This window comes from Paroedura picta, chromosome 10, assembly GCF_049243985.1.
Source record: "Paroedura picta isolate Pp20150507F chromosome 10, Ppicta_v3.0, whole genome shotgun sequence".
Lineage (NCBI taxonomy): Eukaryota > Metazoa > Chordata > Lepidosauria > Squamata > Gekkonidae > Paroedura > Paroedura picta.
In genome coordinates, this window is record NC_135378.1 from 54,038,208 (window position 1) to 54,063,511 (window position 25,304).

Consider the following 25,304-nt stretch of genomic DNA (forward strand, 5'->3'; position numbering starts at 1 on the left):
TCTACTATGCAGATGATACAACTCTCGCTGATCGAAAACCCTGATAAAGAGACTAAAAGAAGAAAATGAAAAGTTGAGCTTATACCTAAATATCAAAAAGATTATGACAACTACTAGCAGTAGCACCAAAGTCACGACTGACAACGAGAACATTGAATGCATTGATGATTTTATCTTTCTTGGCTCTATGATCAATCAAAGTGATGGATTCAGCCATGAAATCAAACGGTGAATAACACTGGGCCGGAACACAATGTTAGGCATGAATTGAATATGGAAGAGTAAGGATATCAGCCTTAATACAAAGTGCCAGCTAGTCGACATTGTCTTCTTCCCCATAACAACCTATGGATGTGAAAGCTGGACCCTGAAGAAGGAAGGCAGGAGAATAGATGCTTTCAAATTATGGTGTTGGAGACAAATGCCGCGAATACCATGGATAGCCAAAATTACCAACAATATAATCCTCAGAGAGAGATTTCCCTCTGTCCTTGTATATCGTGATGAACCACTTAAGATTCTGGAACTCTCAGGTTCTTTTAAACAAAATTAAGGCAGCTGCACAGAATTGTCTGATGTGGATTGGGGGCCATGTTAAATTCCTGCCATACACTTCCCTGTCAACTCCTCCACATTATCATCAGTTCTATGTTGGATGAGAGAGAGAGGAATATTGCCAGTTACATGCTGAGGTTATTAACAGGAGAGGAAACTTTGTGCAAAAAACAGGATGGAGAGGAGAAAATGATTAAAGAATTAGCACTGGTACACTAGTATCTCTTCCTCCTTCCAAATAAAGGCATAAAGAATGGCAGTTGTATCTTAAACCCAGGTTATCTTAGCCAGCCATTAACTCTGCATTATGTTGCTTTCTAGATAAAAGTACCTTGCCAGAAATAAACATGGAAAGCATAAAAGTACCACCAAGACCGATTTAAGCAAAACAGAAATCCCCCTGGAAGTCCTATTTCTATGGTTTTCTCTCACCAACAGGAATAAAACTGCAATCAACATTGTTTGGTTTTAGACAAAAGCAATGATATTAATGTTACTAAATTTTGAATGCATTTTTACAGCAAAAATTATGGACAACAAATGGAATTTTAGAACCACCAGACTTTACTTCTGGAAAATATTTCCCCAAAATTCATTTCATATTAAACAGAAAAATTAACATCTCATTTCTACACTCCTCTGCAACCTCAAAAACTTTTGTACTTCAAGTTACAGTACAGCAAGGCACATACAAATTCTCTTCCTTCAGAACACAGCAGAGATACTCCCTGAAATAATTTTAAAATCCTCAAAGCAATTAGAAATACTACAAACTTTGTATTTTTCTTAAAAACTTGGTTCCTACAAGACCATGCACACTTATAAAAGTGGTTTAACAAGCACATTAAAGTGACTTCTTTACATATGTACTTGCAATGCCAATATACTGCATTTCAATTGTTCTTACCTTGGATTTCAGTGTTAATGTTTTGGGTTTTCATTCATTTTAAAAGTTAAACCATCTCTAGTACACCTTTGAGGATTTATACATTTGTGAAAAAAATTAAACCCACCCCCAAACCGTATTGGGGTTGAGTAATCGCCTCGTTTTCCAAGAAGTATACTTTCACTGTAAAGTTTAGAACTCTATGTCGTAAGTGCTTTTATTAGTTAATCTAGTGTCATAAAAGTCTTCCAACTCCTCTTTTGGCCAAGAATGTCCTTCCATAAAGACAACTGAATTTAAGAGGTAGATTTCTCCATGATGCACTTATTTATTTCAAATAAAAAACAAGGCTCTCTTTGGAACAAAGATCACATCTTGAAAAAAAAGCTTGATACATTATTTAATACAGTTCAGTGTTTTAACAGTCCTAAGCAGTAGAGGGAGCTGTTTAGGAACCAATGCATTTGATGGTCTCTTCCTCAGAACACTAATCGGCCAATAGTACTAAATCCTCCCCCGCCTCCTCCACCAGTTGGTCCACAGCTCCCTGGGGGATCATTGTCATCAAATCCATTCGGCCGAAAGGAGCACGAAGCTGCAGCAGCTTGCAGGGCCTGTGTTCGAGCACTAAGCTCTTGCTCCTGAAATAAGATGAAAACTCTGAAATAATACTTGGTCAAATCAGGTTACAAATATTTTAATTACATTCAAAGATGTTAGGTTGGGAGGAAATTTCATGCTTGACCCAGCTAAACCCAATCACAACCATAGAATGATCAACACCAAAAGTGCAACAAACTAATGAACAGTTCACTGACATTGTACAATAGAGCTTGTTTGGTACAGAAGACATAAGTTATTTCAATCACAACTTCAAACTTTACTGCAGGCCTATGTTTATGAGAATGTCAACAAGATTCTGAGGCTTTTAAAACCACCCCAGCAACCGTAAGGTATCTAGTGGACTTATTTTGTGTAGACTGGCCTGGTACTAAAAATCATGATATAATATTTCCTTCAATGTTCCCCCACTCCCCGTATGCCATTAAAAGGGGTGGGGATGGGGTCATCTTATATTTGCATACAATTTATGTTCAGTAAAATTTGTTCTTGGTCTGTAACATTTTTAGAGGGGTTGTTTTACACTCAGTCACCTGCCTGTCAAGTAAATATGGCCCATTTACAAGTCCCACAGTAAGACAAATTTTAGCGACATCTAGTGCAAAGTTTCAGGCTATGTGCTAATGTTCTGACATTTACTGAACTACCAGGATTATGAGCACAATGCCAAATGACTAGATTGGATCCCTGAAATGCTAGAAATCAACTTGAGCACATTCTCAGATTTACTGATAGTTTACAAAAAGCTGTTACAGAATCATGGCACAAATCTTAAGATATCTATCCCTCACTTTTGACAAGAGGTCAGATATAAGATTTTCCCAGTGGAGCAAGTTCATACTGCCATGAATTTCTCAGGAAACCTGCTTGGTACTTACACTTAATTTGTTAAACAGTATCAGAGTCAATCAAAAACATATGTTGGTCAGGGTGGTTAAAAATCAATTTCCCCCCCCAAATGAATTTTATTTGGTGCAATGCAATCCACCTTAAGATATCTTTCTATATAAGATACACAATAGTTGAAATGGTGTTCATCATGAAGGATTAGTTTTTAATTCTGCAGTATGGAATTATACATGCAGTGTTTCATTTTTTTTAACAACCAGCAAAAATGAGTCTTTATGTATAAAACCATGAAACCAAATCCATTCTGCTCACAGTTGATCAGGTGATCAGCCAGGACTCAGGCTTGGACCCTTCTCATACAAGAAAATCGCTACACAACAAAGTAGCCAAAAGGAAAGGACGTGGAGCTAACCTCTTTAATGTTTTTTGCAGCCCAAAGCAATAACCTGAAGAAAGAAGAAACCAGTGTAGGCTTCTGATCACTCCCCTCCCCCTCCTGACTCGACTGCCTTTTGCTGCAACTCCACAAGCCTGGGAATCAGCAAAGTTTCCAAGATGGTAGATCAGATGGACCCAATATCCAGCTCATACCCAGTCAGCTTCTGATGGCTACAAGCAGCCTGCTCCTGCAAATACACACAAACAGGTTGCAAATTGTTGAACAGCCTTGCAGTTAATTGGCTGCCTGATCACCACTGGCAAAAGGTAACTAGACCAAACTGGCAGGTGTCTGAGTAGCCCTAGTTCAAACAGGCAATTTTAGTACTTTTCACTTCCCCCTGGCAACCAACTGATTTGCTTCTGTGGAGGTTCCACTGTTGTTCCAAATAATATGCCATGTGGCACAGGAAACTGCAATGAGAAATCTGCAATATTAATCTGCAATCTCTGCAGATTATTGCAGAGAAATAAACCGGCAATACATTTAAGCAGAACTTGATCTGCTAAGAACAGAGCACTGTAGCCTTCGCCAAACCACTGAGTGGAGTGACTTGGAGTTCTAAAACTTTAAGGTAAAAAAGCAACGCCTAAAAAAAAACAAAATCAGATAAATTCATGTGCTGCATTGAAAATATAGGTTCTCTAAAGGCACTTCTTCATGTAAATCAAGATATTAAAATAAGGCATTCAATGCTCTGCAGAGAAACAAGCACATTGGGTTGGATCCCACCACTCTGCTGAATTAAATGCAAAGCCTTCCTCCAGAGAAATGCTCAGCAGACCAGATTAAAACAAATGTATCTGATGCTAAAGTTGTATTACAGTTGTGAAGTTAATTTGTATCATAACACACAATAAAAGTTAAATAATTAATTTTGCATAGTATAAGCTGGATGATTGAAAAAAGTCAACAATACCTTGCACTGATCATTGTTAACTGTTTTACCTGACAAAAATTGAGAGTGAAAGACCATAACTGTTCACATTGTTCAGAGTAACTTCTCCTATGGCACATCTATAATCTGTATATCATTGCCAGGGTTCACTGTTAAGAATAATTTCACTTGGATTGTCACCCTGAATGACTACCACATAAGCTACCTATAGAAAATTCATTGTCGCCATTTACAAACTTAATTCAATTCCGTCATCATGCCCTGAACAGTTAGCAAGCCAAAACCCAAAACCAAAAAGTGTCAAGATACAAAGCCAGTAAAGCCACTTTACTGCATTCATGGACAGTCTGCACCTTACCTGTAAATACAGCTTATTGTCTTTTGTAATAGCATCCATAAGATCTTTCTGCAGTGGAGGATCGCCATTGACCCAGAGCCCATTGGGTGATTTAGTGCCAAGAACAGTTGCACTGTTCTGTTTTTTGTAAAACAACACATAAGCAGTATCCTTGGGGAATCGACTTGTAATTTTCTGGACTGACTGAAATGAGGTAAATGTCACTCTGCTGTCATTAAATAGAAACCACTCCTTTGACACCTCATTTTCATCCAGGTCCTTTTCAACAGCTGCAACTGGAGCCTCTCCAGCCATTAAATTATTTTGTGGATAAGCTAAAGCCAGACCTTTAGCTTGATCATATGGTCCTAGTGAGGGCCCCGAAGTAGCAATATTTCGAGCATAGGAGTAATAATGTCCACTTTCAGAAGATATGCCAGAGTGCACAACCACAGAACTTAATACATAGGGAACTAGTTGAGGACAAAACACTTCTTCAGCACCAGAAGGTTTGAGCTTTTTAGCTAGATTCTCACCAGTGTCAGAAAAGTCAAGTCCTGCAGACCACACTCCTGATACTGGCCCCAAGGATGGCACAGATCTTTTGACAGGCAACTCCAGAATAAGCGGCAAAGACACGTTGTCCAAGATTTTGCGCCTAATGTGACACTTGGGGTCATATGAGAATCTCAACAGAGTGAGAATGAGGTATTCTGGCTCCTCCACAATTTGCATAGTTTTTTCTGCATTCTGTAGAGAGGCACATTTTTCACAATAATATTTGTTGTCCCCTTTAAGGACCTCAGGCGCCAGAAAATAATTTAGCAAGTCAGTAACAGAGGGAGTAACTTCACTAACGTATTTCCGCAAACTGTCCTTGTCTTCAGCCTTGCACATAAAAGGGTCTGTAGCATTTTCACAGTTTGAGTCAAGGGGAACATCTTTCAACAGTCCATCATTCGTGAGCATTTCACAGCAGTCACTAACTGTTTCCACCTCTGGACTGCATACTCTAGTACTAACTTGTTCCATACTATCATCTCTCCCTTCAGACAAATTTTCTGAACGTTGTAGGTCAACATTTTCTAAGAATATCGGAGGACAAAAAGCAAGTGAAAGATCTGTGAAAGCTTCTTCTTTGTAAGAAGTACTGTTGCAATTTAAACAGCATATACTTGTCAGCAGTTTCCCTCGAAACATTTTTTCTATTAAGGTTCTTTCTTCTCTTCCTGTACAAGATGGTTTGGTCATCTTCTGCGTCTTACTAGACACTTCTTGCACCGGTGACTCTTCATTCATGTCATCTTGAAGTTTTGATGAAGACAGAGCTTTCAAAGTCCTCTCTTCTTCATGAAGCCTAGGTGAGGAGGAAATTCCAAACAGATAATTTCAGCCATCCCCTTACTTATACTTCTGTAAACCTATATACCTGAACAGGACTAGAGAGGACAGAAAGGCTGTGAGATTTCTATACCCTAAGACTCTGTTGGTGCCAGGTGGGGTAATTTACTGCTGCGAGCTTACAAATACAGAAAGACCGCTATTCAGCTATAATGAGATTTCAGGATATGAGGCGCATGGATTTAATAGGTGGCAAGTGAATTGATATCAATGATGCCTTGTACATAGACGTTTATTACAGAGATAATCTCTTTCCTTGAAAACAATGAGGGCTGAACCCTAGGGGTTACCATTAAGAGCTGGCCTCCACACTGGAGGTAAGAAAAAAAGCTCCATTTCAGTTTTTGAACTTAAAGTCAAAATAAAATTGGAAATAATTTGAGACAACAAATTTGTTCTTTGCTTGAAATCCATCTTTTAAGCTCTGAAGTCTGCATAGTTTCCTATAACTCTAGCTAACACTTTGACCTGAGACAAAAGAAACCCAAAGGACCATCACCTTTATCTTAATATACATTTTTTTTTGTTTTATGTGAATAGCACTCTTACTCTGGAATATCATACCTGTCTAGAAGGAACCTGAGATACTCAGAGCAATCCTGCTGGGATCTAGGCGTGAACCATGGTGGCCTCGAAGCTTCAAAGAAAATTCGAGGAGCGTAGGCTTCCCTCTATGCAGGAAAAAAAAGTATTATTGAGGCTAATCCAATAAGCATCTCAAGTGAAAAGTACACTGAAGTCTTGCTACATAGCAGCAAAAGATTCAAGGATGAGCTGAATTGCACTAATTGCATGAGTATTTTAGGCACTATAATATATGCAGTCTGTATTTACCAGTAATTTCATCTCCAATGTATCAATTAAAACCATATATTAAGAGTTAGAAAAACAAATTTAATCTACCTATCTACTTCCAATGTGCTTAAATGTAGCAAACATATTTAAATCTTCAGCTCCATATACATTCTAAAGCACTATCTACAGCTGTGTTTTATCTCAATTACATTGCCCCATGTTAACTTAACTATTCAATATTTCCCTTCAGAAGTGCATATTCCAATTCCGAGTTGCAAAATTTACTGAAAATTTGACAAAAATATTCTGGATATGATTGAAGTAAGAACATTTAAAAATTCACACACACCTGAGTATGAGCCAAAAATGCAAAAAGATGTTGCAACTTTCTCATTAGGGAATTGCACCCATTCAAATTTAAAGATAACACGTGTCTTCGGAAACTGCAAAGGAAGTAGGGAGCAGATGACATTTCCATGTACAGTTACAGACAAAATCTTCTGATGCCACAAATCAAATTTATCAGTTAACAGTGAATTTGGCCAGTGTTTGCTTTAATTATACAAACCCTTTAAAATAGGTAACACCCCAAACACACTACTAACAAAGGACTGCTTAAGATAATTAAAAATCCAACTTAATTTTTAAAGCCACAGTTGAATTCATTCACATTATAAGATACAGAAAGTTTTCTTAACTTGCAGTGAAGACAACTCAATTCTCAAAAAGTGCATAAGAACACAAATTTCCATCTACCATTTTTTAATATAATTTGAAAAACCTCTGTAAATGGTAACATTTCTATCAATCGACCAGAATTCTATGTTGTATGTGGTCCCAAACTCCCCTAATGCTTTTTTTGTGATGCAATGTTGTTTCTGTTAGGGCAGAGATAAATTAATTTAGGCAAGCAGTCTGATTCTAACACGTCACTTAGTGCAATACTGAAAACAGAGCCATGGGTGACAAAGAATGAAGACACCGATACAGAGATGAGTACTCCAATCCTTACAAGAGGAAGTTTAAACTTACTCTGTAGCCATGAATAATGCCTGAATCACACTGTTCATGTAACAGGTATTTCCTAGGTTAATTAAACCGGTCTTTCCAGTTTCAGATTTTCCAGAAAATCTAGACAGACAAGATTGCAAGGAATTGGATTGAGAGGTCCAAGCACTCTGATTCAGTATCATCTTAATTTTCTCTTCATTAGGTTTGGGAAGATCCTATGGAAGGGGAAAGAAGAAGAGTTCAACAATAAGAACAATATATCTGTGTACTTATTTTTATAAACACCGGCTTCCGCTAGGTAACAATCTTGCACTCTGTAATTCCCTCCCCCCTCAGCGCCAAACCTTGGCCTCAGGTTCTTGCTAGTTGAACAAAAGTAGCATACAGTTGTTTTTGAAGTACTGACACTATCATTGTTTGGACAGTCATTAAAGACTTGTGTAGGTTATGGCCAACATACACTGCTAGAGTATCCACTCTAAATGTATTGTGAGACCTGTAGGTCACTTTTGAATTGTGCCTATGCTACCTTGCCAAGAAAACCACCTTGAGCTTTAATCTGTGGCAGCAAAACAGCTTCTGTGCATTGTTTGATATATCCTACTTGTTATGATGCTTCTATCAAAAGATTTAATATTCAATTATAATATACTAACTGTGATATTTTCCTTCAAAGAAATAAGTGCCCCACCTCTAACTGAAATGAACATATATTCAACAGCACACATTAGGCTTCATCACACATTACAGTTTCCTTGGGAAATGATTGGGAAAAAATTTAGGCTAACTTCAACAACCATTTCTGAAATCAACCAGTTTAGGCCAGTTCAAACAACCATCTCAGCATTTACTCTCCAACAGTCTCCAAAGTAGCACCAGCTTGGGGCTGTTTACAACATGATAAATGCATTAAAACATTAATCATAAAACAATAGTAGTTAAAATTATATGATGGCCAGAATTCCAATTATCAGCACAGCCTGCTTGCAGATGTTGAATCCCTCAGATCTTATTTGTTCCGGGGGCGGGGGGAGTTCTTCTGGGGTTTTATGGGAGGGGGCCAATAAGATGTTGATCATTCATTGGCCCCAACCAAATACCTGTTGGAAAAGTTCCACTTTGCGGGCCCTTCGGAACTGCAAAAGCTACTGAAGGGCCTGAAGATCTTCTGGGAGCTCATTCTACCAGGCTGGGTCCATGATCGAAAAGGACTGAGAATACACCCCTCACCTGACATGTTCTAGAGAAGCCAATGAGACTTCACAGCAATGAGTCCACTTGCAGTGCCTTCGACTCCCAGACAACTGCCTGAATTGTGCTTTGGACTGTACTCAGCCAGCTCTGTGTCTCAAGGCTACTTCTTTCACAGGATATTCGCACATTCTATGTATCCATACTTTATACAGAAGATGGTTTTTAAAAGTATATATGCACAGAGAATTATTCTTGGCATTGTTACTTCCTGTCTTTCTCTAACAGGTGATCTTTCTAGTAGTACAATCTCCAGCAACTTTAAGTCACAACATGAGCCATAAAAACAATACAAAAGTCAAGTTCTGAATCAAGGTACAAATTTTTCAAAGAAAATACTTGAATATTTGCATCAGCATACCTTGACAGCTTCTAAAATAGGTTCATAAAGTTCCGGGAATCCTGAGTAATGATACATCATACAATGAATTAGCTCACTCAGCTGCTCCAAAAAAGTTGTACTGGAAGGCAGGCCATTGTTTTTAAAGGATTTTACAAGCTTGACCACATGTGGAACAATCTAATGTTAGATAAAAAAAGAAAAGGCACCTAAGACTCAAAGATTCTGCCATGCAATACATTTTGGAAGCCAAACCATATTTGGTTGCCCCTGAACATAAATATTAAATCTGGCGATATCATTTCAATAAAACAAACTGTACTGTTCTTAACCATCTGAGCACACCCTGATCATATTTCTTTATGGTGAAACAGAACTTACTGTCATTAATCTGTTCCACATAATATATTTCTGGTAAGGCCTTGGAGGAGGAGCGTGTCTCATGGCTTAAGTGCCACTGAGCGCTTAACACCCACTCAGGTTGGCTGTCCCACCCCTGAATGCCTTCTCCTCCAAACAGCTTGCCTGTCTGTCCAGCAGCCAGCCAATCGCCTTCCACCCCCCACCCCTGACCACCCCCTCCTTCCACTTCCCTCCAAGGCTCAGAGGCTGCAGATCCCTGCTGCACGAGAGCTTCCCCCTTTCCATGTCCTTGGGGGAGGGAGAGGCCATCCACAGAGTTCATCCACCCCCCCCCCAATCTAGCGCACATTGTATTCCCGAATGCAACAGGCTTGGCCCCTACAATAGTAATAAAATATAGCTCATCTAGTGTGAATCATCACCAACTTTTATTTGGAAATCTACCCCCCACACCACCACCACCAGTATTTTGGTCAAAATGATATTGGGGTTGGGAAGAATTCTAAAAATGTTGATTATCTTGTAGCTTCAAGGAAATCAAACTATACAGGCTTTATTTTTACTCAGCACCTACTATCCTTTATATTTAAATATTTACTTTTATTCATACTAGACCTCTAAGAGTCAATAATATAAAATGACTCTTGATGGAAACCAAATTCTCCTAAAATGGAACACATTAAAAGAACCTTACAGAATAGCATGTCTTTATCCAACTCTCTCCTCATGTATCTGTTTTCTCAAGGTAACACATAGTAACTACTTACTATAGCCATTATCTATGATCATTCCAAATTGTGATAGCCTTGTTTCAATAAAATGCCACCCTCAAGGCAGTAGATCTGCCTACTGGCCCAGAAAACTAACAATAGAGTATAGTATTTTGAACAGTTAAATGTATGTAGCTTCACTGCAACCCAGCATAAGAACGGGATACTAAAATAACAAGTACTGCTCAGGCTTGTAGCTGGGTGAGCAGACTCTCACTTACCTGGCCACAAGTCACTGATAAATGCTATGGGAACTTTTTTCTCACAACAGGTTGAAATACTGTATTATAACCAGATGTTTTAGTTATTTTCCTGTTCATCTTAGTAACATTTGTTTAGCCACTGCAGGCTAACTTTTGGCTTTTTCTTGCTCCTGAAGTTCAGCATAGAGATGTGAAACGTGGGTCTGTGTATACTATAGGTAGTTTAGAACCAATCGCTTTCTAAGATTTAATCATACACATAGGGTAATCCTCAGCATATTTTGTTCATGATCTCTCATGCCTTAAATACTTGTTGACTTAGTATTTCATATGCACCTTTTTCCAGTTCTTTCATACTAGTCCTGTTGCACTGTTTATTGAAAGTCCTTGCTCTGATTTTCATATTTTAAAACCTGCCTTATTTCTCAGTGAAAGGGGGGCAATACATTATTGTTTCATTAATAATGATGATGATAACAATGACAGCAATACTAATAGCCACTAGAATTAAATGGCTATCATGTATGAATGTAGCTTGTCACCATGGTCCCTCAATTTCCCAAAGCATCTACATTCAGTCATCATGGAAACTGGTGCTTGATTAAACTAGAAAGTTTTCAATCAAGTTCCACATGTGCAAAGGGATAAAATGGAGACTACATAAATTGTTTTTATGCCAAATCTCTGTTTAATTACAGCTTGCTGCAATCCCTGAAGCTTTGAAAAGTTCTTTTCCAAGTATGCTCAAGGCTAAAAATCTAGATTTTAATAAGAAAGACAATCAAGTGACCAACCAATTATACAAGTCTACTGCTGTAAAAACATGCTTATACTATTTGTAAGGTGATACTTTAAGGCTCAACTTACCAAGTGAAAAGCCTCTGGAGAATGCTGAAAACTAAGCAACATGTGAGAAAGGACAGCTAAAGCACCAGGTCTCACAAGAGGAAACCAGAGTCGATTAAAAACCTAAGAAAATACAAGCAAACAAAAACACAGTGATCAATGCAATGTACAGATATTCAGTAGTGAAGTATTTAGATTTTTAAAAATTATGTTTTATTAGAGATTATAGATAGATATAGACTACTATATAAATCTCACTAGAAGAGAATAGGCAAAATATCACCTATTCTATTTTTCAAAAGCCTGGCAGTTGAACCACCATTATAACAAGCCTACCACTAAGTTACCATACTTACCAGTTCAATTTTAAGCAGAGTTACATCAATGAGGATAGTAAACTTCTGGACTGCAGCCAGACCTTTTAACAGTGCAATCACCCAGGTCTCCACATGTTGAGCTAACGGCCAGGAAAGCCAGTCAATCATTCTGAAAAGTGTCGGTACACATGTTAATGTCTCAGGCAGAAAACCGGTGTTCTACCAAACACCTTCACTCAAACCTAGGATTAGACTGCACAATAGCAGTACCACTGGAAAATTATCTCAAGTCATACCAAGGACAAATTCAATTGCACGACATCACCCCATGGAAGTTCTTTTGTTGCAGAGAAAACACACTTGTCCCCATAATTTTACCATTTTTAATACTCTGCAACTGCAACAATAATTTAAATCTTAACTATGAAAACATAAACATAAAACAAAGTTGCACTTACATTTAACTATTGTTCATTGAGCATCTTTCATGCAGGCACACACGGAGAGTGTGCATGAGCAGGCCTGCCATTGGAGAGGTTCTTACAGCAAAAAAGCTTGAGGTGGTGCTGCATGCCAGAAGTTTGTTCATATGCTCCTGTGCAGCAGCGTCCCCACCCACAGCACCTCTAGCGCCCCTGAAGGCAGAGCACACAGCAGGGCATGAGAGGGTATGTGTGTCTGCACAGAAGATACTCAATGAACAATAGTTACAGATAAGGGCAAGTTTGTTTTAATAGCAGCTTTCTATGAAGATATCCATATTTCAATTTGCAAATAGCAACTGGATCTTTGTTGTGCTTGTTAAGTAACCTGTCCAGATAGTTCTTAAGTTAATATCAATAGGACAGGACAGCAAGCATCAGGTGTGGTTGCACAAGTGTCAAGGGCACAAGATACCAAGCAATGTACTTCTCTTCCCTCCCTCCCTTCTCATCATTTTGTAAATATTTACTAGTAAAAGCCGTGTTAACAGATCGCCTTCATTAAGCATTATCCTTTTCAAAGACATTTACTATGCCATAAGTGTTAATGACAAGGAGGAGGTTCCTGACATAGATATGTCATTTCATACTGGATCTTTTTTACGCAAATATGTGCCAGTTACATTCTACAAGTCTTTCCCCACATTCCCTTGATTTTCAAGAGGAAAAAAGCTTCTGTTTGTGGAGCAACAATGTTATCTGCTCACCATGGATGGCAATAACCGATGGGGAAGAACAAGTGCCCCAGCATTTCTGACAGCTTTTAGGGCCTCATTTATGGCTTATGGGAAAATCTGAGATGGGCACTGTGATAGTTATGCCAGGAAACAGACAGGCCCTTTGAACTGGTTTTTAAAAGCATGTACCAAAAAATAAGCATAGCATAACCACAGGATACTTGCAACATAGTCTATAGAATTCACACCCAACTACCCCAAACAACCAACTAGCGAATATCAATTGCCTACAAAGAACCTTTTGACCTATATTGTTTGGTGGTGTCTTTGGAAACAGAAGTCACCAAAGAGCCCTACCATTATATGCCGTTTCACAAAGCCAGCACCACTACTGAAAAAGCTTGTGACTGTACTGTCATCAATCTATACCAGGGGTAGTCAAACTGCGGACCTCCAGATGTCCATGGACTACAATTCCCATGAGCCCCTGCCAGATGCCGCATTCGCTGGCAGGGACTCATGGGAATTGTAGTCCATGGACATCTGGAGGGCCGCAGTTTGACTACCACGAATACTTTCAAAGAAATGTTAGAAGCATCTGAGCATAGATTAATATCAGAAAAAATATTAACTGTTTACTTCAGTGCTACACATAACCTCAATATTATGCCAGTTGCAGGAGGGGGAGGAATTTAATTTTTTTTACTTATATAAAAGATTTTTTTAAAGGAGCTTGGGTAGTTTTCACCATATTTGGGTAGGTTGGTCTGGTGGCACTTGGAGTCCAACATGGTGAATCCTCTTGAGGTTGGTGTGTGTGGGGAGTTGTTTCATGTTTCCTTTCCTTTTTTTTTTAACTTTGGGTGGGTAGGTTGGATGGAGAGTGAGAAGGACCTACCCTAGCAGAGCACACTGCTGAGTCACTTTGGGGCTTGGGGGTGGGTGGTGACCAGGGCCTAGTTCCTGCCTGCTGTTGCAGTCTGCCATTGCTTTCCCAGCAGTGGGCAGAGTAGGCCACTGCTCTCCAGCCAGGTGAGTCCTCTTGGGGTTGTTTGGTTGGGTGGTGGTGGGTGGTTGTTTTGTTTTGAGGGAGAGAGAAGGAATGATATGGGGCATGGCAGAGAGGCATGGCCAGCTGACATCACTTCAGGGTTACCTCAAAGTCTGCAAAATTTCAGGGATTACTCCAAAGGCAAAAAGTTGAAAATGGCTGGTTTACTAGAAAGACATAACAATTTCATATATGATATACTTGTACAAGTTTTGTGTAAACTTGTACACACTATCTTGTGATACCTTAAGGCTATCTTAGAGAAAAATACACAAAGGTTCTCTGTATTCATCAAGATTTTGTAGATGCTATTACAACTTGGTTAAGCTTCCTGCCACACTTTAGAATGCTGCTTGTTCGTGTGCTCCACAACACAAGTGACATATCTCAACAATTAACAAAACTGTTCACAATGTAAAGATACTAAGCACAGTCCAGCAGAACTTAGTTGAAATAACTGGAGCAAATTAACTATGGGTAACAATCATAAATGCTTCTTTGGAACTCAACTTGCTCTCAAGGAGGTGATCACTGGACTGCAGCCTTTGCCACACTCCATGGGAACTGCTCATTAGCATATTTTGCTGGGTTGTGGTCCCTAGGGTCTAGAGAGAAAACTTCTGTTGTAAAGTTATCTATTCAAGACCGTTTTGCCCAGAGGTTGATGACTCGTAACTCCTTTTAAAAAACCAACAGGTTTGTGCTGCTGAAAGAAGCACTTTGGGTAAGACTTTTAAAGCCTAGTAGGCCAGATTCAAAGACCTGGATTCAAAGAGCTTCCTATGAAAGCCCTATATGTGTTTGTTTCCTGACTACAGCTGCTGGATCCATGTTAATGACCCCATGCAATACTTAGTACATACAGAAACTTCCCAAAATAGTAAGGCAAGAAGCCAGTAATCAGATCTGTGTATTTATGATATTTTAGTATCACTAAAACAAAATATATTATTTTCCAAGTTGCAATTTCAAAGATTTTAAAAGTATTTTTATTGGATTTAACAGCAAAATGATATGGTTATTTTCTTGGGTTCCAATGTGATCAATTTAAGAAACATCATGCTGCAAATGTCAGAAGTAAATTATTTGTAGTATAAATATTTACAAAACCATGTATAGCAAGTAGAAATTAATTTTGCCTGCTTTGATTAGTATACACATAATCCAAAACCAAGCTGTGTAATCATCAGAATAATTATTTTGCTCAAGTGCATGATTTATATAACTTTAACCACCAAAAATGATATGATCAACTGACCCAGACTTGGTCAACTTGCCCAAAACTACTTTTTTCATGCTCTTCTCTGCTATGAAGGCCATACCTGCACAAAGCTTGTGTCATACTTGCATCTTTTACATTTGGGTCTGTCGTAAGGCTCCCAATGAGTACTGTAATCATCTGTAATGGGATATGCTGCACAAGACTTGCCAGGGCAATGGAGGGCTCAAATGAAGTATCTACAATGGCAACATCAAATTAAACATCAGAAGTAGACTAGCTTGGTTCTCAGGACATTAAAGAATTCTCAACTTGGGGGAAAGTAGTTAAGTACTCACAGAGTGCATTTTAATATATTGACCCGTTGGGTAAGGTGGGAGAACTAAACTAAAGTTATGTATGCTTTAAAATGCTGTTTAGTCCCTTTGCAGACTTTTATGGTCAAAATGCTGGATACAGAGTCATGTTTTGCTTCCTGCTTTAAACAAAATAACTTATTTTTTAGACTACAAAGACACTACAAAATTTACTTCATAACAATACAGAGTGCCTACTTGTAAAGCAGACTCAACTAGCTGAGTCAGCCTCTGCTAGCTCTGTCATCACTACAGTATGTCCTTTGATATCCCTCAGTTTCTGACTACAGGGCAGTTGTCCGAGCGAATTGCTTACTTCAGTAATATTACAAGTTTTCTAACCCTGGCTTAATACAGACCATTCACTATCCAGCTATTTCCAATACTTTCATGGTTTCAAAAGTTCAGTATAAAGCCTTCAACCTATACATATATTTATGAACAAGTATTCAACAGCCTAGGAGACAACCTGCTGACTACATGCTTCTTGACTGTGTGTGTTCCCAGTATCAGGTCCCAGACTACAATGGAATCATTTGAAAAATCTCTTGAAGAGAGACATATCTTTTAAAAGGAGAAGACCTGGTGTTAGGACTTTGTGTACTGAGAGAGGACACAAACTCTGCGTGGGGATTAGTCACTCACCAGTAGAGGAGATAATGGCGAAGAGTTCCTGCAAGGAGGGCAGCAGGGTGTCCGGCTCGGCCTTCCAGATGCCGCGCAGGAGGCTGCTGACTTGGGTGACTTGGGAGACGTACAGGCGCAGCTCGGCCTCGCGGGTGCCTTGCGTTTGGAAGTGGGCGATGCTCCGCACTAGCTGCTGGCAGAAGGCGAGGGCCGGTTTCCTGCCGCGGGGCAGGCACTGGGGGAAATCGCCGAGCAGCTGGCAAAGGCGGGCGCAGAGGGGCGCGGGCGGCCTCTCGCCCACCAGCCGCAACGCTTCTTCTTGCAGCAGCGCGAAGAGGTCCAGAACCGCCGGGCAGCTGATGAGGAGGCGCAAGCCGGCCTGGATGTAGTCCAGCACGGCCGGGTCGAGGCCCGGGGCCGGAGAGAGCGGCGCCAGCGAAGAGGGCGGCGGCGGCGGCGAGGCCGGGCCTTGTCCCTGAAGCAGAGCCAGCACCAGGTCGCGGGCGAAGAAGGCCTCGAAGGCGTCGCGGTGGTGGCGAGCGTAGGCCTCCAGCACCTGCCGCCCGACCTGGCGCTGGAAGTGGTCGGGGCCCTGCAGGATGAGGCGGGTGCTGAGCGCGAACATGGCCCGGCACTGCGGCCCGCTCAGCGGCGTCTCGGCCGACTCCACCACCCGCCTCACGATCACGCGCTTCACCGGCAGCGGGTGCGACGAGCTCACCAGCCCCTCCAGGATCTTGTCCATGGCGGCCGCCGCGCTCGCATCGGCCACCCCGCGCCCCTCAGGCCCTCCGCGGCGCTCTGCAGCGGCCCCCTCTCCTTCCGGCCGCCCGGGAGCGGCGCCTCAACATGGGCCCGAGCCGGCCGCCCTCAGGAGACGCGGGAGCCTCCTCAAAACCGGTCGCTCGGAGGCCGCGGACGCCGGGAAGCAGCTGACCCGGAAGCGATGATGCGGCGCATAGTCACGCCGGACAGGAAGTGGACGGGAAGAGGCGCCCCAGCCGGGCACCGACGTCGAAGCAATTAGCTGGGGGCCGCCCTAACAACGCGCATGCGGCATCGTCGCCGCGAAGGGGTGCTGCGGCTCCTGCGTGCTATCCAATCACAGGGCGCGTCGAGGGGGGAAGGACGGCGGCGCGATAAAAGGGGGCGGGGCGGGGCGAGACTGGGGTAGCGGGAAGGGAAGAGGCCGGGGAGATGCATCTGAGAGGTGGTCTACCGGTATGGCTGGCCTAAACGTGCCCTGTGAGCTTCAAGTCTGTGGGGCACACACCCCCTCTCCATCCTAGTGGGCAGCTCTCGCCAGTACACTGCAGATCTGGTAATTCAGATGAAAATTGCATAATGGACATACAAAAGTAAAATTATAACTGAAGTTGAGACACAGTGGGGATCCCCCCATAGAATCATAGTTTTGGAAGTGATCTCCAGGGTCATTTAGTCCAACCCTCTGCGGAATGCAGGAACCTCACAACTACAGCTTTAACCTTTATTAACATCCAGTTGCAGGCAGATCCAACAAGGCTCCACTGGTGGACCCACTGAGGATCTCCCCCCCACTTGTCAAGGATAACAGCAGACAGCCAGGCCTACCAAGGCTCTCCCTCACTCCCCAATGCAAGTTAGCTGTGTACAGGTCCTGCAGAGCGGAGTGCTCTGTAGGGGGGCATGAGGTATTTGGTCCCTCAAGGATGCAGGATCCAAGCTGCGTATAGCCTTAAAGGTTAAAACCAAAACGAACCTAATCTGGGAACAAACTGGTAACCAGTGCAGCTGCTTCAGCAGAGGCTGTACAAGGGACCTTCAAGATAATTTGGTGAGGACCCACACAGCTGTATTCTGTGCCAGCTGTAACTTCTGGATCAAGGACAAGGGTAGGCCTGTGTAGAGCGAGTTACAGAATTCTAGCCTAGAAGTGACCATTGCATGGATCACAGTGGCCAGGTGTTCCGCAGGCAGGTAGGGCACTAGTTGTGTTTGGCGCGAATGGAAGAACTCTGTCTGGGCTACCCTGGTGATCTGGGCCTCCATAGAAAGGCATCCAAGATCACTCCCAAATTCCTGGCTTGAGGCAGAGATGACAGTTGTACCCCATTCAGGCAGGGAAAATGGGGCTTCCTGCTCCTGCCCCCTTCGACCCAGCCAGAGGACCTCTATCTTGGAGGCATTGAGTTGCAGGTGACTCTTCCTGATCCATCCAGTCTCCTGTATACTTAATTTATCTCTTTTGTACCAGTCACCACTAATATAATTCCATCAATATCTTCTGTATTTTCCAAGTCTGACAAGTTTTTTTCAAAAAACAGTATTGTAACTACTCCACAGAGTTGCCAGCCCTAGGGCTAACATGGCATAATACTTAGAGCATTGCACTAGGATCTGGGTCAACCAAGTTTTAATCCCTGCTCTGCCATGGGAGCTCACTGACTGGGCAGTAGCCTATCACAATTTCTAAGCCTAACCTACTTCACAAGGTTGTTGTGAAGACAAAGGAGGGGAGAATAATGTGAAAAGCTACCTTGGGTCCCAGTTAGGGACAAAAATGGAATACATATTGTAAAATATAAAATGTCAACCTCTGGCTTGGAAAATTCCTGGAGATTTGGAGGTAGTGCCTGGGGAAGATGGAATTTGGGGGTGGGAGAGTAGTGGTTAGGAGTGTGGACTTCTAATCTGGTGAGCCAGGTTTGATTCCCCGCTCCCCCACATGCAACCAGCTAGGTGACTTTGGGCTCCCCACAGCACTGATAAAGCAGTGATATCAGGGGTCTCTCAGCCTCACCCACTTTACAGGGTGTCTGTTGTGGGGAGAGGAAAGGGAAGCCGTTTTGAGACTCCTGGTAGAGAAAAGTGGCATATAAGAACCAACTCTTCTTCTTCACTGGGGGTGAGATGCCACAGAGCATGCCAATCAGTGATGCCATTTTCTCCAGGAGGAACTGATCTCTAAACTGGAGACCAGTTTATAATTCTGGGACCGCTCTGGGCCTTAAAACTTCACCATATAGATTTCAGGTACAGGGAAATTTGATTACTCAAATATGTGTAAGTTGTAACTCCCAAACTTCTAAACACTGATTCTTAGGCTCTTATGCTCATAAACAACAGGTCCAGCCCAAGCAATCCCACCAGCACAGAGCTCCCTTCTGTTTTCTTTGGGGGGGTGTTATAATTCACCAAAACGTTCTGGAAAGCAGATAAGATTAAGTCACTTTTCATTTTCAGCTAGAGTCCCTCCAACAAGCTCTTAACTTACAACTGATATTGCTTTCCTACTCCAATCATTAACATCAGGGGAGTGCCAAATTTAGATATCCACCTTCTTCAAGGTATAACTGAAAGAGCAACTCTAGGCCCTACTTTAAGTGGGTAAACCTAACACCACCTTGATAGCCACTATGTCCTCTTCCTTTGCTTTGGGTTTAATTTCATTCCTTTGAAACAGCGACTATAATGCCTTGGATAAGTATGATAAAAGAATCATGAGGAACCGGGATATATCCCTAGTTGTACCCATGTCATCTTTGCTCCACCCATACTGATACTCCAACTTGTTAGGCTTTTTGAATTGATCTACATAGATTCTCAGAATTTTCACTGCTGGGTCACAAATATTTATTCTGTATGAAGAAATGAGACATAAACTTACCGTGAAAATATTCCCGTCCCCATTTTGGTCCAATCTTCAATTTTCTTATCTAATTGATCTCCAGATATTACCATGCAATCTTGAGTTCCTTTTTCTTATAGTTATACATCCTTGGCAATGATGGAAAGCAAAAATATTGTCCCAAATAGAGAAGCATGCTATAAAAGATATATCCCAAGAAACATTTTCCCTGGAGCTTACAATTCATGTGTTCAAATTCTCATCTGATTTTAAATTCTTAAATGTTAAGTTCCTCCCCACTCATCAAAAAGAAACCAATTAAAGCCAACTTAAAAGAGTCATGTGTTTTTAAACCTGCTGCCTATGGATGTTTGGATGAAAAATTAAAGTGTGATATGAAGATGATTCATGATGACTAATCAGAATCAGAAGACTGTACATCTTCTGACGGTGAGCATCACAGCTCAATCATTTTAAGTAGATACTCAATAATCTGAAATGCAAGGAATTCAATATGAGAAAATGCATTGAGATTCAGTGGCACAAAGAATGGCTTCGAAGATGAGGTGTTAACCCCTTGAAATCACAAGTGGCAAGGTCACAATTCTGCTGACTGCATGCTGGAATCCATTATTTATTATTTATTTATTGATTTGATTTCTATACTGCCCTTCCATATGGCTCAGGGTGGTTTACATACAACATGGGGGATACATGGAACAAATTAATATATAACATAAACAAATACAACAACAATAATCTAAATAACACAATTTAAGTGATCTCATAAACAATATAATAGGAACAGAATTTAGCTAAGGCCCTTAAAGAGGACAGACTAGTTCAGGCTATGGAGAGGATGTCTGAGTGGGGCCCTGTTGTCAGTCTCAGGCAAATTTCTGGTGGAAGAGCTCCCTTTTACAGGCCCTGCGGAATTTTGGGAGTCCGGATATATTCTTACAATATAGCATAAGTATGGGGTAGCTGAGCAACTTACAAATACAGAAAGCAGAGTATTCAGTCTAGATTGAAGGTGCTTCTACTTCAACCACAGCCTCTATTTAACAGCTCCAAATTGAGGTAAAAATCTTAACATCTAAAATTCTTGATCTGAAAACCTGAAATCATTGGAGGGGGGGAGGGGTGTCAGGAGAAAAAACTGGAGAGGAAGCATATTATGTTCAGTTTGTTTGTCTCTACCGATGACCTTACTATTGACAGTGTTCACAGATCCTTGGGTTAGACCCAGAATACAGCAACCTACCCCATGGCCAGAATCTTCTAATTCTTGAACTTTGTCACTAAAGAAGATCTTCTGAGATATTGGTCGATTGATACAGAACCCAGATGAAATCAAGATTTCTCTCTTCAGTGACTTCCCCCAATTGTGGATGTCCATATATGATTCCTAAATGCCTGGGGGAAAGCTATAAAATCTATATGACATATCCCACAGTTTTCTGCATAAGACATAAACAGGGTAAGCAGATTTCTAGTTCCAGTTGAAGCAGAAGCATTTTTGATGGCTGTATGACTACTACCTCATTCAAGTTTCATGCTTCCTCACACTCTTCTCACACAGAGTGATAGTTCATGCAGCAACCTAAAGTTCTGCACATTTCTTCTAAACTTCTCACCAGTCGTGTGCATTCTAAATCTAGAGAAGCTACACAGCAACCCTCAAGGAATTCCTATGATCGGTGCATGATTTGTCAAGGATCATATTGCTGCATTTCATTTTTCTATTTGTTTGTATTGGGACTAAGTTCCTTACATTTCCTCACTAAATATAAATATTTTATTGTGCCACCTTTTCTGTGTATCTAATTTTTCCCAACCAAATGTTCATGTGTTTTCTTCCCCTTTTTGTATCTAGCTCTCTTTTTAAGTTAGCTAGTGGGGAAGCGATTGTAGTCATGTTGTATGCTGTTGATCTGCTAACTTCTCTTTTAGTGTTTCCCCCCCTCTATTCCATCATGTTGGTTGAACCTGCTGATGGGCACTGGAGCTCAGACATGATTGGATATATCCATTCTCTGTTATGGTGGTCTTAGTTTCTCCTTGATTTTCCTTCTCTGTTTCCTTTCACCGTTTGTTTCTTTCTACCTCTCCTTTCTTCTCTCCCATCCCTCTCCAAAACTCCGAGGTAGCCGATGGAGCTTGGAACTCCCCTAGGTGGGGCTGTTGGGGTATATTTCTGCCTATTCGCATCTACAGACTCATCTGCTATAAAGCTCCTATTTCTGAATTGTGCCTTCAGTCACATAAAGTGCTTTGAAATGCATCAGTGAGCCAGGAGGGCAAGACGGAGCCCTGTTGTGAAACATGATATTGGTATGTCAATGGGTGAACTGTGCACTCCTGAATGATTGGAAAGACTTTGGAGTGTGCCTTCCCAATAGCGGCAAGCCTCCCTAAAATCAGGATTGGGAGAACATTCCTGCCAACATAGGGGAGGAAGGATTAACAGGTTGGACCATCTATGAGTTCAAATGTTTAGTTCTAATAGTGGAAGCCAGATTCCTTTGCAGGGAGCAGGAGGAGGTCTGAGTTGCAATGCCAGCCAGGCAGGGTTTTCAGAAGTAACTGCTCTGCATTGTTAAGATAGCTTAGATTTATGTTTTATGTTCTTTCCATTACATCAGCGATCACAAGGCATGATAACTATTTTCCATGTCTGTGCTGCAGCTTAATCTATAGTAATAAAGTCTGTTTCCTGTTTAAGAAAGCAAACTGTGATTCAAACTCCTCCCCACAACATCCAGGTCACTTTTACAGCAATGTACTCAGCATATTTGGCACCCAGCAGGCTTGGTGATACAGGGCAGGTGAGGCTTGGTGATGTAGGGGAGGGGGGACTGATGGAGGCATCACTGTTTGCAGCCTCCTGTCCCTGGGGAGATGTTTCCACTCCTGTGGGCCCTGTTACTGCAAATGGTAGGAGCCGTAGGCAATGAGAGCTTCCTGGCATGAGCAGACTTCGGATTCCCCAGGTTTCTCCCCTGTCTTATACGGTGCACCACTTCACATCCTCCTTCCTTCCCTCTATGCTTGAGGCTGCTCAGGACAGTGGGTAGGCAAGGGGGAGGCTCAAGGCTGCTCAGGACATTAGAGCAGAGCCCCAACTCTGCTAGGGATACACCACCATATGTCTCCTCCTTCATCCAGGGAAGCTGCACCCACCATTCTCACCTGCATGGCCAGTCTTCAGTGGGATGCCTCCATGTTCAGAAAGGTTGTGTCCAGAGGAGGAGGAGTGTTGGCAGGGTGGCCCAACAGGCAGACAAAAGAATCCCAGCACTGCATTGGCCCACATACAAAGGGTGTGCCAGTTCCATCGCTCAGACAGTAGAATACCGGAACTGGAAGACTGCAAACAGTGGTGCAGACTGTGTGGCATCCCTGGGCTTGATGCACCCATCACCTGAGCCAACCTCAGCTTCTGCTTGCTGAGGCAGATGGAGATAGCAATGTAGACTTTTCCTGGGGAGCTACAAAGGGCCCAGGGGTGTCCCCCATGTGGTGCCCAGGGCATGCCCCCTGTTTGCCACACCCTAGATACACACCTGTACTCAAACATACTTTGATACACATACAAAAGACAGGCTGAAGTAACTGGAAAGCTTGGTGGTTGGCTCAGAGCCAGCTGGGTGTAGTGGTTAAGAGCGGCAGCTTCTAATCTGGCAAGCCAGCTTTGATTCCCAGCTCCTCCACTTGCAGCCAGCTAGGTGACCTTGGGCTCCTCACAGCCCTGATAGTGCAGCTATCAGAGAGCAGTACAAGGTTCTCTCAGCCCCATCTACCACACAAGGTCCCTGTTGTGGAGAGAGGAAGGGAAAGAAAACTAACACATTTCATGTTAGATGGGTAAATTCATTCTGCAAATCCCAAATTAACTTTTTGTCCAATTCTAATCATAGTCTGGGCCTCTTTTTTCCAGGTGTTTATAAAAGATATGTGACATGAGATTTCTTTGAGGCAAATGAGTCAATTTTTGTCCCTACAAGAATAAAACAACCAGTTTTCACTCCTAGTATTCACATTGTATATGCTGTGTAAATACTTCATTTCCTGGATTAATTTGCACCCAGACAGCATAAACACATTCTTGAGAGGGTCTTTCTTATGTTCTCATATTTAATTTAATGACACCTACTTTAACAAAACAAGAATTGTAATGCTGATAACCATCTCTTCCAAGCCTCGGTTGTTCCAAATGCAATGGAAAGCAGAGCTTATAAAGAATTGCTTTTTGAAAAATGATACATTTGAAGCAGCTGAGATGCCTGCTGTGGAAATAGCCTGTTTATATAAATGGCATTATACATCAGCATAGCCAGCCCTCTGACAAAGAATAGTAAAAACAGATGGGCTGCAAAGTCATCTGTGACTCAGAAATTAGAGGGAATAGTGAACTGTAGCAGAGGCAGCCCAGAGGATCCTGCTAGGATGTATTGTGTGCACACTCTATTGAACTTGCTCAAAAAGAGGCATCCAGTGCCACACAATTTTAGAGGCAATAATTCATCATATTAGAAAAAAATAGATTGATCGTTCACAACTTTGTGTTTTTATGTAGACTTATTTGGAAAAAGTAGCTTTATGCCAATGTTTGAGACCCATTTTGCTTAAATATAATGATTAGTAGCCAAAACTGTAGACATAGCAGATTTGACAAAGTAATGCATTGACTGAAATCTGAATTTAAGTGTGCCACATGGCAACTTCCTGCTTGGAGAGTTGGGATCCTGAGGCATCCCTTCCTGCCTCTTCCAGCAGCAGAACTCCACTGATATGAGAGAAAAGAGGAGGAGGTCATAAGGGCCATTCTGGAGTTGGAGGAAGGTACCAAAGAGGATCCAGATTTTTTTTAAATGAAAGGAAGAAACTGAACACATAAAGTAGAATTTGCTACAGATGAAATTAACTCTACTCTTCAGTAAAACCCAAGAAGAAGCTAGGGTTGTCAGACCCCCAGTAGAGGTGGGGCTTGCCCACCACCAGGTCCTACCCCAGCCACAAATCAGCTGGCCAACATGGGGGAACTTACCAGGAGACCGGAGAAGGCCCAGGTCTTGTGACTGGTATCACACAGGAAGTGACATCATCATACCAATAGTGTCCGAGTCAAGCTCTGGCATTTGGACAAAAACTCTATGGTTGAAGTCAGTTTTATCACAGAGTTTTTGCCTATTTTCCATGTCAATGTCAATGGTGTAATGATGTCACTTCCTGTGAGATGTCATCAGCAAGGCCTACGTCTTTGCCTTTCTCTTTCTCCTCATAAGTCTCTCCATCACTGACTAGTTGTCAGGAAAGACCTAGCAGTCCTAGAAGAAACAGAAGAAGCTAGACAGTTAGCTAGATAGATAGCCACAGAATTATAGAGAAAGGTTACAA

General features: G+C 41.7%; 1 protein-coding gene across 1 annotated transcript; it reads right to left on the reverse strand.

Moving 5' to 3' along the window:
* Positions 1 to 1,101: 1,101 nt before the first annotated feature.
* On the reverse strand, positions 1,102 to 17,359 carry USP38 (ubiquitin specific peptidase 38). Its single transcript, XM_077300209.1, has 10 exons — positions 16,313 to 17,359; positions 15,415 to 15,550; positions 11,922 to 12,051; positions 11,587 to 11,688; positions 9,405 to 9,563; positions 7,814 to 8,007; positions 7,131 to 7,224; positions 6,551 to 6,657; positions 4,607 to 5,942; positions 1,102 to 2,082 (listed from the first exon to the last, which is right to left on the reverse strand). The coding sequence occupies exons 1-10, from the start codon at positions 17,037 to 17,039 to the stop codon at positions 1,921 to 1,923; spliced, it is 3,147 nt and encodes a 1,048-aa protein (XP_077156324.1). The 5' UTR covers positions 17,040 to 17,359; the 3' UTR covers positions 1,102 to 1,920.
* Between the last annotated feature and the right edge of the window lie 7,945 nt (positions 17,360 to 25,304).